The following is a 19,060-nucleotide window of genomic DNA, read 5'->3' as shown; positions in this document are numbered from 1 at the left end:
TTGCTGTGTCCCGACATGCCCACTACGTTACTAGTTTCATGTCTGTAGTAGGTATATCAGGATGTCTACTGATACTGGAAACACTTGAATTATAATGGAATTTAATTTTGATACTGAAAATACTGGAAATATACTGGAATTTTGATCCACATACTGGAAAAAAAAAAGGAAACTGGTAATTTGTCAACAATACTTTTTTGTAATTGTTTTAATAGTCTTAGAAACAATTTTGTATCCATTGAGATTGTAAATTTTTCCAAAGCATTGAGTTGTATACATTTTGTAATTAGATATTTAAAGCAATGAGTGGAGTAGAGGGCTGTGAGGGGAGTTGGGAGGCCCTTTTAAAAAATGTTAAAAATCATTTTATTTCAAAAAAATCAAGGTTAACTAAATTTATTAAAAATAAAATATACTTTTGATAAAATAAAACAATTACAAACCTGAAATCATCAAGAGTATGATTATTCCTAAAGAACTTTAAAAAAAATCATTGTATTACGTACAGGAATTAACTGGAAATATACTGGAATTTTGAAAATGAAACTCACAAGTAAACCTTACGTTTGGGTGAATCGAGTTGCTGACTGAGACACATATGAGAAAGTAGTACTAAATGTGGTCAGTATTTCAGTGAAGTTGTAGGTGCGAAGCTCCAGGGGTTTAGGAGATACAGCTACCAGAACATCACATGGAAGTACAGAATAGTCTTCATACAGTTGAAGGTAAAAGCCCTGTAAGACCTCTTGTAACGACAATAGGTGAATAACAAATATATGGGTACATAGTAGGACTAGAGGGAAGTCATATAGTAAATATATACCTGACGGCGGCCATTTTGAAATCCGCCATTTTGAATTAAGGTTAAGTTTTTAAAATAGGAATAGGGTCACGTGATACATGATTTAAGGCGCAAATTTAATCAGAAGAACAATGGTGACATTAATTTTGATTTACGTGCAATTGGTAAAAAGTTACAGGGGAATTAAATATTGTTGCAGCACACATGTATTAGTCCTTTACCCCACTTTGTAAATTTTGTGTTAATGATAATAATTAAATAAAAAGCAGGTGGATAAATATTAGGTCTATGGTAAGAGTTGCCTTGATGGCGGCCATGTTCAAATCCGCCATTTTGAATCAGACAAAAGTTTTAAACAAAACGCATAACATTGACACCTTATTAATAGCAAATAAGGACTAATACATATGGTGCAACAATATTTAATTTCCCTGTGACTTTTTACCAATTGCGCGTAAATCAAAATTAACGTCACCATTGTTCTTCTGATTAAATTTGCGCCTTAAATCATGTATCACATGACCCTATTCCTATTTTAAAAACTTAACCTTAATTCAAAATGGCGGCTTTCAAGATGGCCGCCGTCAGGTATACCCTTACTATATCACTTCCCCCTAGTCCTACTATGTACCCATATATTTGTTATTCACCTATTGTCGTTACAAGAGGTCTTACAGGGCTTTTACCTTCAACTGTATGAAGACTATTCTGTACTTCCATGTGATGTTCTGGTAGCTGTATCTCCTAAACCCCTGGAGCTTCGCACCTACAACTTCACTGAAATACTGACCACATTTAGTACTACTTTCTCATATGTGTCTCAGTCAGCAACTCGATTCACCCAAACGTAAGGTTTACTTGTCAGTAGACACCCTGTATATTTTCTGCAGATTAACTGTTATATTTTGACACACATATACCTAGCGATTTCATTGTAAACTTTTGTAAATCTCTTTTAGGTCTATTGGATAAAGGGTATAATGGTAGATTATATACGAGGGGCTGTCAAAAACTTCTCGGAATTTTGTTGTAGATATCTTATTACCACAATATAAGTATACATTTCCTTAGTCGCCTTCAAAATACGTACCTTTGGAACAACACACAATTGCTTCACTGCTCCTGCGATTGCTGGAAACACCGACGAAAGGCCTCTTTTGGTATATTCCGAAGTTGATCCATCGCGTTGGTTGTGATCTCTTTTACGTTTGCGAAACGGAAAAAGGCCCATTTTTAGCTTTGGGAAGAGCCAAACATTCGATAGTGCTAAACTGCTTTTAAGGCTATCAAAGTCTCTGAATCAGATTTTCCCCAATTTGCACATGAATTTGATATTTGTGCGTTGCTTCATCTGTAAAATTGCACCAACTTATCACTACACTGTCCTCCGTTCAGCTACACTATTCGTATACTGCCTGTTAAGACGTGTTCATACTTGTCAAATTCAGAATTAGGCAACCTAAGGACTGCATTGCACAAGATACATTGTGGTTGCATCACAAATGCCAAAATTACGACATTCCGAGAACTTTTTGACTTCCCCCTCGTACTTTTCGAGATATTTTATTTTTAGTATTTATTTAAATATTGAGTGTCAAGTGGACAAATCTGAGTACTCTCGACATTTGTTCCAGTTTGCTTTTAGTCAAGTTTGAATACCTCCATGCCAACCCAAAACTATAACAAGCATTCGACATGTCAACAGAGAAGACTTTAGAGTCTTCATGGCTCGAAAATTATTTTGCATACTTCGAAATAGTTCAGTTTTGACCTCCCAAAGTTGCTATTTAGAGAAGACCGATAAGGGATATTTAGACGTTGATGTGGTAATCGTGCTGAATACCTGGGCTATCTTATATTTCTTACCACATTGATTTGTCGCGGGGAAGCATTGTTTCTGTTCTTTGAAATGAACGAAATTTGAATGTTTTAATTTTACCGGTGTCTTTTTCAAACCTATGTAGTTATATGTCACTTGTATTCTGAAAAATAGTCTGTAATTAGCAATGTTAGTCTTTACAAATTAAATTTGACTGAAATAATGTTTAATCATTTACCTTGAAACGCCCTTGTATTTTTTAAATTAATATACAAAAAAAATGCTAATTGTACCATGGAAATATCGGTAGGAATACATTGAGCGACATACTATGCAATACCACCAGATAGATAGCTGCCAGTCCAACATAAAGCTGTATTTTTTTCAAATGGCATAACAAATTTCAGATCTATCTACTGTGGCAAACTAAGGATGTTACAGTATCACAAACGTCCTGATTTTGGAGGATTCTCTTACAGTATCAACAGAAATGAGACGGGCGGGACAGTGCACCTCCAAAGTACCTTAGTTTCGAATTGTACGATCACAATATGAGGTGTTCCGAGTAGAACATGACTTGAGATTGGTATGGATTAGTCAAGTGATTTCGTCACTTTCGTATCTAAAACTCATATTTTCAATTCCAAACAATATATCTGTTAGGTAAAGAAAGCATAGGCCGGTATATGTCTAACTTAATTCTCATGTAAATAAGTTTCCCATTCTTTCTTACCAGTTGATGTATATGCTCTTTTAAAGTTCTTTCTTTCATAAACTTGAACAAAAATTGCAACTGTCTCTTTCATTATAATACTTATAAGTTAATGTAAAACATAACAATTGAAAGTTCCATATGCAGCTCGGGACTCTGGAACCCAGCGGAAACAGCTAAACCTGTCCATATTGCTTAAGAGTTTTCACCACAGCAAAATCAAACTACCAATCAGCAAAGTTTAGACTTCTTCTGCAATCTCTTCAAAACAAATAAAAGTCATCAAAAAGGAATAAAAATCATCGAAAAGCAAACTTGTAGAGACCCTAAAAGTTTTAACGTTTGTGGATGTTTATGATGCTGTGACGTCCTTAGTTTTAACCTGCACAATAAATGTGGTATTGTGTGTTTTCGTTAATATTTAGCGTAGAAATTTGTAATAATCTGACATAGTGCCATTTGAAAAAGTACAACTTTATGTTGGCCTGGCAGTAGTGTTGATCTGATGGTACTGCAGAGTATATCAATCTCCCTATGGTGCAAAATTTCACAGAATTTTGTGTACTAGTTTAAAAGTTGAAGGACATTTCAAGATAAATGGTCCATCCTGTATAATGTAAATGTATTTTGGCAAAGTAAGAGACATTAGCTAGGCTTCAAGTAGACATTCACTAGACTTAACAAGAATGATCACTAAAATCAAACCCTTAGAATCCCAGTTCATGTCAGAGAAAGGAAAAGATACTTCTCCATATAAATCAATGGACACAAATAAATAAAATAAAGGATGGTACAGACAGCATCCTTAAAATAGTAGTTCCCAACCTTTTAGGACTGCTGATACACTGTATTGAACTCCCAGATCATCGACATTTGGCTTTTTATTAATTATAGTATTGTACAGATTCTATAAATAGTGAGTCTATATTGTAATGAGCATTGTTTGATTGGTAATCTGTCTCAAAATTTATTTTTAACTAATTATTACATGTTTCTTAATTTTGAAATTTTAAAATTTCATGAAACGTATTTTGGGAAGTACTGCCTTAAAACACTCCTTAAATCAGTCTTCTGTGTATCCGCTTTGGTCCGAATTGATAAAGTGGACGCAAGATTTGTTAAAGGAGCACTCCGTGTCGTTCGTTGATTTGTCTCAACTGAATTTGCCTCGTTGAACCGGCGAATTTATTGAACATTTACTACGGTAGTGTTTTCAAGCATTTCTTAGTGAATGACATATTCTCAATCCTACCAAATCCAAATAATTGTTTCGCATAAGTGCAGCTTTGCCGTACTCGAGACATGAGTGCCCCCTTGACTCTTGATGTGCGATGGAAAAGTACTAAAGCTAGGTACATTGGTGTCGCAAACTTTGTATATAGAAAATAAAATGTTCTAGTTCATAAATTTCGTTTTAGTAAACATTAGCGAATTCGACAAATTCTCCAGCATGTTATCGCAGAAAATAAGAAGTGATATCTACGTCAGTATTCAAAGGTGTTTGAGGATTCACCAGCACTAAAACTCAAATTTATACTCCTTAAAGTATGCAAACAAATTTGAGTTCAGTTATTTTTGTAGACATTCTGAATGCTTTCCATGCTTCAGCAGTATTCAAACCTTGATTAATTGTAAATAACATTAAGTGTCAGAAGTTCTCAGCTGTGCACGCTTGACATTCCAGCTAGAGACACCGCTTTCCCACTCATACAGCGATTTTTTTCCTTCAGAACATTCTTCTACACACACGGCTAATACAATGGGATATCGATGGTCTTGCCTTCATGTAGAAGCAACCATAAAACTTAGTTATCTTTTCTACGTAATCACCATACACAGAGACGAATGAGCTCACGTAAGCCATTATCAAAGAATACCCTATCATGCCTTCCAGACATTGTTTTTTAAATGAAACCACCACACTCTGTCTGTTGAAAAGCGTCGACCTTTTAGTTCTAGCGATAAGTGATAGTTGTTCGAAGGCTGCAAGCTTCACTGAGTAAGGAAGATGAAGCAACAATTTCAAAGCTTTACAGTTTGTTTGTCTCATGGGCTTCGTGAGCCGATGTGTTACCTGCATGCAGCAATAACCTTTCGTCAGTTGTCCGCACCGTTTCTGCTTCAGCATATAATGCAGTTTTCGCATGCTATGGACGATAATTAGGTAATTGATGAGGATCATACCTTCATAACTCATAACATTATTGTCGTATCGTTTTAGGGAAGTATGAACACAGACCTTTTTAAGTGATAGTGTTTGTATGTTTTCACTCCATTCTCATGATCTTGCCCTCGACTCGTAATGACAATTCTGGTTTTCGTCCCATTATCACTAAACACCTTTAAAAAACAAAAAAAAAAAAAAAAAAAGTCTCGTTGGAGTGACAGGTATAATACAAGGAAACCATATCTATGCCATTGCTGCCTCTGAAAACTAACCGATGTGCCCACCGTGCTGATGACGATACATGGAAACTGGACCGTAATTAATGAAGAACTTGGCCGCAGCTGCGTTGATGGTTAATCATCGGTCTTGCAGCACTAGCTTTGGATATTCCTTATTTAACGTAGTATTCAGGACGACCACGTTTGATATATCGATTCTGTGCTTTTGCAATACTGAAGTATAGACAGTTTCACCAGAAACACATTTCATTTCCTTGGCCTGTCTGTTTTTTAAATGCAGGAAGGAGCCTTATCACTAAGTGGTACTCTTGTCTTAAATAATTCTACATTTTTTCACGTTGTGAACGACGGAACTTAGACACACTTCAACCTGGAAAGATAAAAATAAGTATATAGATCATAAAATATCACACTCATCCCTCATTTTGATGGACCGATGGGGGCGGTCCGATGTTCCGGTTGTCCGTAAGTTCCGGTACTAAGTCCGTGGTGATTGATGTTCAGAATTACGATGCATTACTATAAAAGAAGAATAACATAATGGTGCACTTCTAATCAAGCACACTATCCAGTCTGATAGTATAAAATACCTAGTACGCTGTAAATATATACTGCGATACAGTAAATTAAATATATTTAGATTAAAATCAAAACTTTCAGACTTGTTGGCTGCTTCAGATTTTGTACGTTGCTTCCGAAATCCATTACATCGAGATTTGTCAAACCGAGGGGTGAGTGTATTCAATACATCTTGCAAATTTCGTTGATGCAGCTTAATTATTTCTGTAGAAGGCAAAAGGATATCGATGCACCTTTTTATGTGAAAACGAATTAATTTTAAAATGCAACTTTTACAGAAAATAACTGTAAATATCTTTAAAATAATAGCCAGAAAAACTGTGTGGTAGGTTGAGTCTGAAGGAAAAAAAATAGAATACGAAAAATTGACCCATGTCACTGACAGATCAATCTGTGGTTAAAAGTTTTGCTGTCCACGTACAGTTACTGTTTTAGATTGGTAATTTAAAAATGTTTTAACACTTCTTCCCCTTTTCTTACGAGAATCTCACGTGTTTTTTATCTCGAAAATTTTGTAAAGAACTTCTAGAGGTCATGATCTTACAATCGTAAATAGCTAATAGTGAAATCTTCTCTGATTTGCGTCTGCTTAAGGTTGAATAAAATACATAAACTGGAACCCACGATGGTATATTGTGACTAATTGTTATTTTCCTTATTTCTTTTGCAGAGCTTGCGGTTGAAACTGGGCAAGACTTAAAGAAAATTAATTTCAAAGATCAGAGCTGGTTGGGACTAAAGACAAGAAGTCGTAAGTAAAATATCAGCTTCATCTTATTTTGAGAGATGGAACGTTAAGAGAAAACTCATTCTTAATGATAGTGACATTATAATTGGTACTAATGATGTAGAGGAAGTTAACGTTTAGTTTGTAGGTGTAATTGTAACAGATAAAAAATGAAGTTTTAGCGAGACAATACAAATAATAATATTGATGACTACAGGTCCAAAATACTACGACATACAAAACGCCTCACCTTATTACAAGATGATACCAAAAATAAGATTTCTTGTCTTAGATATACAAAGAAATGTTTCTTTTCAGTAATGTGTACTTCATTGTGTAATCGCTGTTTCGGTCGATGCATTTTTCTAGGTGCTGTGGCAATTTTTGTGTGTTCATGTCATACCACTTCACCGCCATGTGTTTGAGAAAGCGTTCATGATCTTCTTTCACCTTGTTATTGTTGCTGAAGCGCATTCCGACCAAATGTTCTTTCAACTTACGAAACATGTAGTAGTGACTGGTGCCAAGTCCGAACTGTGGGTGGGTGATGTTCCATCCAAACTGTTACAGGTCTTCCGCTTCTTTCTTCGTCGTGAATTTCAGTACGATCAGTTGTGAACTCCCTACACCACTTGCAGACGTTAATGACATTCATGCATGACTCACCATACACTTCGTCAGTTGGCGATTAATTTCAATCGGTTTCACGTTTTATGGATTGAGAAACTGAATAACTGCGCGAACTTCGTACTTGACCCTAGCACCAAGCTGGTGCTCCATTACAAACGGTTAACAAGCTAACTGAGTGTGCAAGGGAGATGCGCGCCAGCTTGTTCGTAAATGAGGGGGAAACAACAAACACAATTTGGTTGCTAACACCCTCACGAAGTTTCCATGCGTCCCCAGCGCTTTGGAGATCTTACTTTCGAGACTACCCTCGCACATAAGTTTTTCAAACTTTTTTTTTCATCCTCGCCCATTCTTGTCTGTCTCATTTTTTTCGTACGTATTTCCTTACTAACAGTAAACAAAAACGCCCCTACTTCAAACATCGAAGAAACATACAGTTTCATGGCACTCACCTGTTTTTCAGCGCATCTAAATAACACTTGGTGCACATAAAAATGTAAAAATAATCGAAATCGATCGATATTTAGTGTCCAATCCATAGTTTTTGGAGTTGCTGAAATGAATAGTGACATTTCAGATGCCTTTAAAGTCCTAATTCATCCTTCATTTGCATAGGAGTGAGAGTTGGGGCTAGGAAGAGGGGTGGCATGTGAAAATAATCGAAAACGACCTATATTACTATCCAGTCCAAGGGTGAGGAACCTGCGGCCATGATAGCATAAAGTGGCCTTCTGGACCTGTTGTGAAAAATCCTAAATTATATGAGAAATAGGAAATATACCAGAAATATCCTTCTGAAGCTATTGTACACACATCAAATAATATAGTTTTATACATTTTCGTGCATATAACTAATGTAAATAATAACTAAAATAAGTACAGAAATTAGGTCTTTTCAAAATTATCATATGCAGCTTTCTTGAAAAATGGACATCGTCAGTGCGACCTTTAAAACAAAAAAGATTCCTCACCCCTGGTCCAATACATAGGTTCCCGGGTTGCTGAGATGAATAGTGACATTCCTGATGCCCTTTCCCATAAGCCTGTTCTCTCCGTACAAAGAACAGGCATTTCAGTTAGTTAGTTTATGTTTCGAATCCCTGTTTTTCGTATATTGTGTACATTTTTATTCATTTATTATTCCTTCACGCTTCTACACTTTTACCGTCTCATACGTTCTTCTAGATTAATCTTTTTTCGTTGTACTAAATTTTCATATTCTTTCAGCCTGTAATAGTATTAAGTAATCAATTACCTCCATTTCAAGTCTTATTTCTGCCGGGATATCTTCACTGCTACTTGTGTTGTATTTTTTCCTTTCTTTTCTCTTTTCTTCTTTCCTTCTCGATCTGATGAAGTGATCATAGCATGAAGTGGTATATATAGATGACTAGCCTTTGAATAGCTGGGAGCTCCGCCACCAGACCCGCGCGTTTGCACGGTGTAACGGATGAACGATACACATATAATCTTTAAATAGCCCCCACTACCCACAGTCCTGCGAGAACGGACGTCACCCCACTTCCCCCTTTAGAATATAAGAATTTTAAAAGGAGAGAGAAAGGAGAATTCCACTCCCCCACGGCTGAGAATAATGACGACGTGAAGAGTGAGGTTCAATACTGGAAAAGGCTTATACTGTATGCAAAAATATCACTATTAAGATAATCAGGAATTTGTCTACAACTACTTGAAAATGGAAAAAGTTTTCTAACAAAATGGAAAATTTTATTATAACAAATCCGAAACGTGTTATATAAATAGTAATATAGAAAACATTCAACAATTTTAACAAGTAATAATATCATTAATAGAAATCGCCGTTAGCAAGTAACATTTTTCCCAAAAGGATTTTTTTTTTTTTTTTCCAAGTAACAAAATTTCTGAAGTAAATACTATAACCAATCGTAAATCCAAAATATAGAATTTAGAAACCTATATAACAATATCATTAAAATGTATGGAACTCGAAGTTACTGCAAAGTGGCTTTCTTTGGAATGAAAATGTGGGAGGAAAAGATTCCTTAAATATGGGTCAAAATACATGAGTTACGAGCATCAGCTCATCTGTAACTCTATAGATTCCTCTTTTTTTTTCTTTCCTTTTCAAAGCGGACCAAAGACATAAATCATTCATTTGAAGTCTCCACTAGCCTTAATATTTTCCGTAATTTCAATATATTAAACTTCCTGACTGGCGACTTTTCTTTAGTTTTATCAAGGAAAAACAAGAATCAACATGTTTTAACTCAAGGCATAATTCTGCCTACACAAAACCAGTAACATGAACTATTCAATTAACTATTTTACTTTCTTACTTTTCCTTTCGCAATGTTTTAGAAATAAGTGCTTCCAAAATATATTGAATAATAATAATGTCTTCTAAATAACAACCATAGCCAGGAACTGTTATAGATTTCAAAAGAAGTTAACAAATTTATACGATAATACGGAAAGAATATTAATTTTAACGACCCATTTTTTTTCATTCAGAGGACCTAACACTCTTACCTCAATTTATACACTGCAAAGCGCTTCAGGCTTAAAGCCAGAACCTCGGCTGCAACGTGACGTCATCCCGATCGACGACTCGCGCAAAACCAACCGAAGGTTAAGCAGTGCTTCCAACTCCAAGAGAAAGAACCAACTTAACAGTAAACTGGAGTTTCATCTCACAAAAGTTTTCCTTTACAACGTTTCATTTTATTATGAAACTTGGGTGGGTTACATAATATCCGAGGGTCGGTCAAAAAAAAATTCCTAACCATAACAAATCCCAAGTTGAATAATAAAATAATTTCAATACATTACCAAATCTTCCATAAATATTCAAATGCTAACGCCTTCTTTACAAACTTCTACAGTAAATTTTCCAATTCCTTACATAACATACACAAAGGATGATGATGAGGTATTTACAAAATGAAAAGGGTTGACCTCTCACTTTCTCGGACGAGGCATTCCTGCAGGAATAAAAAAAAATATATACAACACACAAAATTTGTTCGAACAAACATCCAAAATATATAAATAAGTACAATATTAATAATTTACTTAACCTCAATTCTCACATCATCATTTTTTTTTCTGTGTTACCTTATGGGTTAGATTGATTAACTTGTCTTGGTGGAAAATATTTCTTACAAAAACGAACATGGCGTTTTATATGAACATATGGTCTTTCAATATTTTCTAGCCAAACTGTATTTGGTGTAGGTTTAGAAATAAGGCGATATGGGCCTTCCCACTGAGGGGCGATTTTTGGATTGAAATGTTTCTCTGCTGAAATTTTCATGAACCTTTTAACCAATACTAAATCATCAATATTTAAATTAACAGGATTATGTTTTTGACTATATACCTTCGCACTATGTTTCCAAGCGCGTTCAATGTTATTATTTATATTGACTAATTTTTGCTCTTTATCCTGGTCATCGTCTAAAAGATCTAAATCCATCAACCATTTAACATCTAATGGATGGTAAAATTTCCGTCCCATATAAAGTTCACATGGACTGGTCCCAGTAGTTTCATTCATACTTATGTTAATAGTAAAAGCAATTTTAGATAGTAATTGGGCCCAATTCTGTTGAGACTTATCAACATAAATACGAATTAAATTTTTAACCGATCTCACCGTGCGTTCGGCTCTGTTCGATTGTGGGTTATATGGGGAGAATTTTACACTCTGTATACCATAGCTATACAAGAATTTCAAGAAGTAATCACTCACGAAATAAGAAGCGCCATCACTTAGGACTTTACCAGGAAAGCCGTATCGAAGAAATAATTCCTGTAACTTATTACAGATGATTTTTGAGGTTAGTCGTCTTAAAGGTTCTAAAAAGACAAAACGACTATAAGCGTCAGTGACAATTAAAATATATTCAAATCCAGAACTACTAGGCAATTTCCCTGCAATATCAATAAACCAAGTATAATTTGGGTGCATTACCTTTTTTGTAAAATATTGACCCATAGGTTTTCGATTAGAATCTTTACAGGTTTGGCACAAATGACAAGATTGTATAAAATTCTTAATGTCAGGATATAAAGTAGGCCAGGTATATTTTTCAGCAACCTTAGCAATGGTTTTTCGATATCCCATATGCCCACCATGAATTATTGGACAATGAGAATACTCAATGATCGACTGAATTAAAGAATTAGGTATTACAATTCTAAATCCATTATTCCCTTTACCTTTAGTCTTTTTTAACAAGATCTTATTTCTTAATACATACGGAGGAACTTCTTCCTTTTGCTCTAACCTATTGATAATCTCTCTTAATTCAGGATCCTTCCTCTGGTGATCTGTAAGAGGCACATTAAACACAGGATTTTGCCAAAAATTAATGAAAGACAAATTTACTGTTTTATTATGATCTTTTACGACTTCCATTGTATTATCGTCTTTTGTATAGAATTCTAGATGGTTTCCAACCCTTGAAAGGAAATCGGCTATACTATTTATTTTTGATCTTACATGGACTATACGAAATTTAAACCTCGAGATTTTCTCTAACATGGTTCCATATCTCCTTTGTCTTTTATGGTTATTAAGTAACCAAGTTAAACTCTTACTGTCAGTATATACTACAAAGGGATTTGCCAAATAATATTCAAATTTTTCCAAAGATAAAGAAAGAGCCTTAAGTTCTAATTCGTATATATTTTTACTCCAATCAGATTGTGGAATTGCCCGACTAAACATAGATACAGGTCTAAGATTCCCTACCGAATCATATTGGCTGAGAACCCCAGAAAAATGACGCAAAGAGCTATCACAATGTATTACGAAGTTGGAATTCATATCTGGGACTTTTAAAATAACCTGACTACAAAAGGCATCCTTTAATTTTTGTAGGGCTTCATCATGAACTTTAGTCCATTTAAAAGGCTTTTTTACAGATCTTAATTCTTGAAGGGGAGCAATTAACTCTGAATACCCATAAATAAATTTAGAATAGAACGAGAAAAATGAACATATTCTGTTCACTCCTTTTCTATTCTTTGGTTTTGGTATCTCCTGGATAGCTTTAATTCTCTCAGGGTCTATTGACATGTTGCCATTTTCAAAACGAAACCCTAAATATTTAATACTAGTTTGAAATAGACAGGACTTCTTTTCTGAAATAGTAATTCCCCAATTTCTTAGTCGAGATAATACCTCCTCTAATAGAGCTTTATGACTCTCAATATCTTTGCTAAATAAAATTATGTCATCAAAATATATCTCTAAATTCTTACCAATTAACCCTTCAAAGACTTTTGACATCAAATTACTTAAAACAAAAGGTGATAATACTAATCCCATTGGTACCGATTTATATCGATAGATTTTGTTTTTTGTCACAAAAGCAGTAATATTTCTACTCTCTTCAGACAGAGGAATTTGATGAAAACAGGATTTACAATCAAGTTTTGAAAAGATATTGTTGTCCGAAATACTAGATATTACATTCTCCATGTTAGGAGAAGGATAGCTGTTTACCATCACCTTTTTGTTCACCTCTCCGTATGAAATTACAAGCCGCCTGCTTCCGTCTGAATTTGTTACTAGAAAGCAGGGTGACGTGTAGGGAGAATAATCTACTTCCTCTATAATATCGTCTTTTAAAAGCTGTGCAATAAAAGAATCTAATTCCTTTTGCTTATGCGTTGGAAGCTGATAAGGTTGCAATCGAATGGGAGTTTTATCGGCAAGTTCAATTTTGTAAGTGAAATTTTTTACTCTACCAATTTTGTTTCCAATAACATCAGAATATGAAGTTAACAAGTTATTAACATATTCCTGTAAATTAGAATCACATAGTAATAATTGATCAGGAACCGTATAATTACCTTGAGATTCCTCCGATTTAGTCTCCGGTGGATGCAATATGGACTGATCAAAAACGAATTCCACTCCTGGGTCAAACGTGGTATTAACTCCGCTGTCTCTGGTTACTGATGTCGATGGAGTCAAACTCTGATTGAAATTACCAAAAGATCTAGGCTGAGGTGTAGCTTTCGGACAACCAAGGTCGCATAGCGGCTGCTTTCCACTCACCCCATTCCTAGAAGTATATGCAGAAGCGAGAGAAGTCTGGGCACACAAAAGTTCATCAGCTCGGATCATAGGAACCACTAACTTCCGAGCTTTTATATTATATAAATTACCAGCAATGTCTATCACGGAATTGTATTTTGTATGAAAGTCATTTCCAAGCAGAAGATCAAACTCATTAGAGTCCACGATGAAGAAAATTTCACTAAATTGGTGTCTTCCAATTTTAAAATATAGTCTTACTCTCATATCCACTGTTACTTGTACATTTCCTAAGCCAATCGTCTGAACGTTCACCTTTTCTGTTCTTATTTTTACATTTTTTTCTAAGTTCATCATAAAGATGTCGAGCCAAATAAGAGTTCGTACTCCCAGTATCAATTAAGCACTTAAAACGCATGCCCGTAATGTAAACAGGAATCGCTAATAAATTTTCCAATTTACTACCATTTTGTTTTAAGTCTAAGTTATTTTGAGTTAAGTACTGAGATTCTAAATTATGATTATGAGAAAATTCCGCCTTATCAAAATTTTTATAGTTAGATGGTAAAGAATACATAGCTGGAGAAACTAAAGTTTTATGTAAATTTATTGGTTCACGAGATTGCAACACTACTTGCTGTTTTGTGTTTTTCGCTCCGATAAAGGAAGATGATTTACGGGGTGGTACCAAGTCCCGTACGCTACTACCTTGATTACGTAATCGATAATAATCTTTCCTATATCTATGCAAAGCGTCATAGTGTTCTGCAGCTAAATACAATTGATTTAAATCGATAGGCATACCTCTTTCAACTAGAAATTGATGGGCAGAAGGCGTTACCATATTAGTGATTAAACTACAAATGGTGGCTTCATCAAAGGACATATCAAGTACGTGAATAATCGATAATTTATTATCTACGAACTCATATAATGAATGATCCTCCCGCATGGGAACGTAGAAAAATAATCGCATGAATTGTGTTCTACCAATAGTGGAAATAAATCGCACCACTAAATGTCTACAAACTGTTTGCCAAGGGGAAGTGTCCCCAATGAACGATTGTATAACTTCTTGCATTTCTCCTTTTGTACGAGAAAGACAAGCTACTAACACAAGATCTAAAGGCAAACCCTTACCTCTGACAATACTATCAAGTTTTAATAAAAACTGAAATGTAGACTCAGTATTGGTACCATCTATTATAGGTAGACTATTAATATCATGGAACAAAGATTTATAGATTCCTTCCGAAGCAAATTTCTCAAAATTTAAATTTAACGAAGCTGCCATATTAAATGGTCGATCTCTATATTTATTTTGAAAGCTCTGACTCCCTCCTGCTCTTAAATTAGGCGAGGAATTCGCAAACCGTGTACTGTGTCCCACATTACTTTGTGGATTCACGTTAAAATTTTGATTCTGAAATGGTCTACTTTGACCACCTAGTAAAGGTTCGTGAGGATTCACTTGAATATGGGCTGAAGGCCTTAAATGATCAAACATAGGATTACTAAATTCATAAGAATATCCAAGAAATTCATCCCCACTAGAACTTGAAGAATCCGAAAATCTATACTTTACATGCGTCTCCTTTGATTGTGCCATCCTTACAAGCACACCACAAAATATTAAGCTCAAAGAAACCAAAAGAATAATTACTACTATTTTTACAACCTTATCAATAATTATCTGCTTATTACACAATGACCTACTAAACCATAAATTTTGTATCCGACCCCGGCAACACTGTATTAAGTATTTTACATTAACATTCATATACAACATTTATATTACTCAACAAGAAAGGCATAGAATAATGAAAATATGTTATTTAATTTAGAGGTTAATTTGACCAAAGAAATATACATAAATTTTAGAATATAAAGGGGAACACCTTTTGGCTGGACCTCCCCGAACCGGACCTCGAAGCCAGCTTAAATTTGCCTTTCCAGAGCAGTGTATAAAATTTATTTTTATTTAAAAAATTATATATGTAACGGATGAACGATACACATATAATCTTTAAATAGCCCCCACTACCCACAGTCCTGCGAGAACGGACGTCACCCCACTTCCCCCTTTAGAATATAAGAATTTTAAAAGGAGAGAGAAAGGAGAATTCCACTCCCCCACGGCTGAGAATAATGACGACGTGAAGAGTGAGGTTCAATACTGGAAAAGGCTTATACTGTATGCAAAAATATCACTATTAAGATAATCAGGAATTTGTCTACAACTACTTGAAAATGGAAAAAGTTTTCTAACAAAATGGAAAATTTTATTATAACAAATCCGAAACGTGTTATATAAATAGTAATATAGAAAACATTCAACAATTTTAACAAGTAATAATATCATTAATAGAAATCGCCGTTAGCAAGTAACATTTTTCCCAAAAGGATTTTTTTTTTTTTTTTTTTCCAAGTAACAAAATTTCTGAAGTAAATACTATAACCAATCGTAAATCCAAAATATAGAATTTAGAAACCTATATAACAATATCATTAAAATGTATGGAACTCGAAGTTACTGCAAAGTGGCTTTCTTTGGAATGAAAATGTGGGAGGAAAAGATTCCTTAAATATGGGTCAAAATACATGAGTTACGAGCATCAGCTCATCTGTAACTCTATAGATTCCTCTTTTTTTTTTCTTTCCTTTTCAAAGCGGACCAAAGACATAAATCATTCATTTGAAGTCTCCACTAGCCTTAATATTTTCCGTAATTTCAATATATTAAACTTCCTGACTGGCGACTTTTCTTTAGTTTTATCAAGGAAAAACAAGAATCAACATGTTTTAACTCAAGGCATAATTCTGCCTACACAAAACCAGTAACATGAACTATTCAATTAACTATTTTACTTTCTTACTTTTCCTTTCGCAATGTTTTAGAAATAAGTGCTTCCAAAATATATTGAATAATAATAATGTCTTCTAAATAACAACCATAGCCAGGAACTGTTATAGATTTCAAAAGAAGTTAACAAATTTATACGATAATACGGAAAGAATATTAATTTTAACGACCCATTTTTTTTCATTCAGAGGACCTAACACTCTTACCTCAATTTATACACTGCAAAGCGCTTCAGGCTTAAAGCCAGAACCTCGGCTGCAACGTGACGTCATCCCGATCGACGACTCGCGCAAAACCAACCGAAGGTTAAGCAGTGCTTCCAACTCCAAGAGAAAGAACCAACTTAACAGTAAACTGGAGTTTCATCTCACAAAAGTTTTCCTTTACAACGTTTCATTTTATTATGAAACTTGGGTGGGTTACAACGGACTACAGCCTCACATCTCTTATGTATATCAGCCTTTGCATCGAGAGTGAATTTCGTGCATTTGCTCTTAATATTTTCTGAATTTGGCCAGCTGGGCGCTTTGCTCCTAGACCCCCGCGTTTGCTCGGCCTATGACTTCGCACCTCTTAATCCCACAATTCTCCCGAGTTTAAAGTTTCTGTTCCTATTTCAGCTATCTAAAAGATAAGATTTTCTATCCCCAAAAAACGCCCATTTAAGTAACATGGGGTATTTCTTCATCCCCCTTTAGACCCCCTAAAAATTAAAAATATTCCCTTCTGGCAATTTTTTGTAGGTTAGTCCCGAAAAGGTACCATCATGCTAAATTTAATCATTGTAGCCCTACAGGAAGTGCAAATAATTTTGGAGTGTAGAGGATGTCTCCTATAAATAACATGGGTAAGATTTTTCAATTGCAAATAAAAAATCTTACTAAAGTAGGAAATTTTTATTTTTGGTGATTTACTTAGATTAATGCTAACGAAAACATACGAGCATACCGAATTTCGAGTTTTATTCCAATTCCAAGTACCTAAAACATTAGATTATAGGTTCAAAAGAAGTTCCATTTAAATAATATGAAGAATTTCTTCATTCCCCCTTTAGACCTCGTAAAAATTAAAAATATTTTCTTTTGTCAATTTTTCTGTAGGATAGTCGCGAAAAGCTACAATCATGCCAAATTTCAACTTTCTACGTCAACCGAAAGTGCCCGTTAGTTTGTCAGTGAATTAGTTCTTGTAGTTATATATAGTTAGGATTTCACATATTGAATAATTATTTTGTAATGATTGCTTAAAAACTTGTGTGAGGAAAATAGGGTGATAATAATTATTGATTGTATTCATTACAACGGGATTTTGCTTTAAGTACGTAATATCCTTATTGCCTTATTATTATTATTATTATTATTTATTTATTTTATTTTATTTTTTATCTATTTTTTTATTAGGTGATGCTACCTTATCTCGTCATAAAGGCATAAATATTAATGACCTGTCATTACACACGAAGATTGCAACAACGCCGTCAGGTGAAACTTGGCGAGGACGCTGGCAGAAGAACGACATTGTAGCAAAAATTCTAGCTATTCGGGAATGTACGTCACGAGTCTCTAGGGATTTTAATGAAGAATTTCCCAAACTTAGGTATGTCGACAACTTTCTTTTTTTTCTCATCTAATTCTAATGAAAAATCGTAGTAACGCTTAACATTACACAAGATACACATGTTTTATAAAATCGCTGCCATCCACTTGTCTTTATTTGAAAGCTTTATACTCATAATCAGACAATTTGGTAAATAAACCTTAGTTGTGCTGATTCTCCATAACTGCGGTTAGCGCGTGTGTTTGTAGATTCATATCTGATGCCAGCACAGTGATCGAGGTAAGACCCAAAGCAGTGATTTTGATCCACCTTAATACTACGTCTTTTCATTTATTTCTATATTCCGATGACGAGACGTTCAGTGTCGAAAGCTAAATGTCTATATTTAGTTTTGGTTATATATTTTAAAGTTTATTTATAGTTAGGATATGTAAATTCACCGTGACTGAAATACTGCAAATTATGGATGCTGTACATTAAAATATCAACTAATACTTTCGATAAAGTGGACACTTTCAAATATCAGGATCTAGATTAGCAGACCAAAACCATATCCACAAAGAAATTAAATATCGACTGAAAGCAAGAAATTGGTATTATTATTCAATCGAAACTCTTCTGTCTTCCAAATTCTGTCAAAGAATTTGAAGCTTAAAATATGTATACATCGAGAATTATGACGGTTGTGTTATGTGGTTGCGAAACATGGTCGCTTACCTTGAAGGGAGAACGCAGACTGAAAATATTTGAGAATAAAATCCTGAGGCGAACATTTGTGCCCAGAGGAACGGGAATGGCGAAAACTTCATAATGAGGAACTGTATAATGTATAAGGTTTACCTAACATTGTTAGGATCATAAAGTCTAGGGGCCTCAGGTAGTTAGGTCATTTAGCAGAATGGAAGAAAGTAGGAATGCTTTCACAATTTTAACT

At 34.6% G+C, this 19,060-nt stretch overlaps 1 protein-coding gene across 1 annotated transcript in view; it reads left to right on the top strand.

Moving 5' to 3' along the window:
• The window catches only part of Ilk (integrin linked kinase), an 81,852-nt gene that overhangs the window by 36,592 nt on the left and 26,200 nt on the right, over positions 1–19,060 (top strand). Inside the window, exons 4-5 of the mRNA XM_081727892.1 lie at positions 6,989–7,069; positions 17,970–18,165. Of these exons, the coding sequence (XP_081584018.1) occupies positions 6,989–7,069; positions 17,970–18,165 (277 nt within the window). The remainder of the gene's footprint in view (positions 1–6,988; positions 7,070–17,969; positions 18,166–19,060) is intronic.

The sequence above is a fragment of the Thermobia domestica genome, chromosome 10, assembly GCF_964235325.1.
Source record: "Thermobia domestica chromosome 10, izTheDome1.hap1.1, whole genome shotgun sequence".
NCBI classification, from domain to species: domain Eukaryota; kingdom Metazoa; phylum Arthropoda; class Insecta; order Zygentoma; family Lepismatidae; genus Thermobia; species Thermobia domestica.
This window is presented reverse-complemented; position numbering and strand designations above follow the sequence as displayed.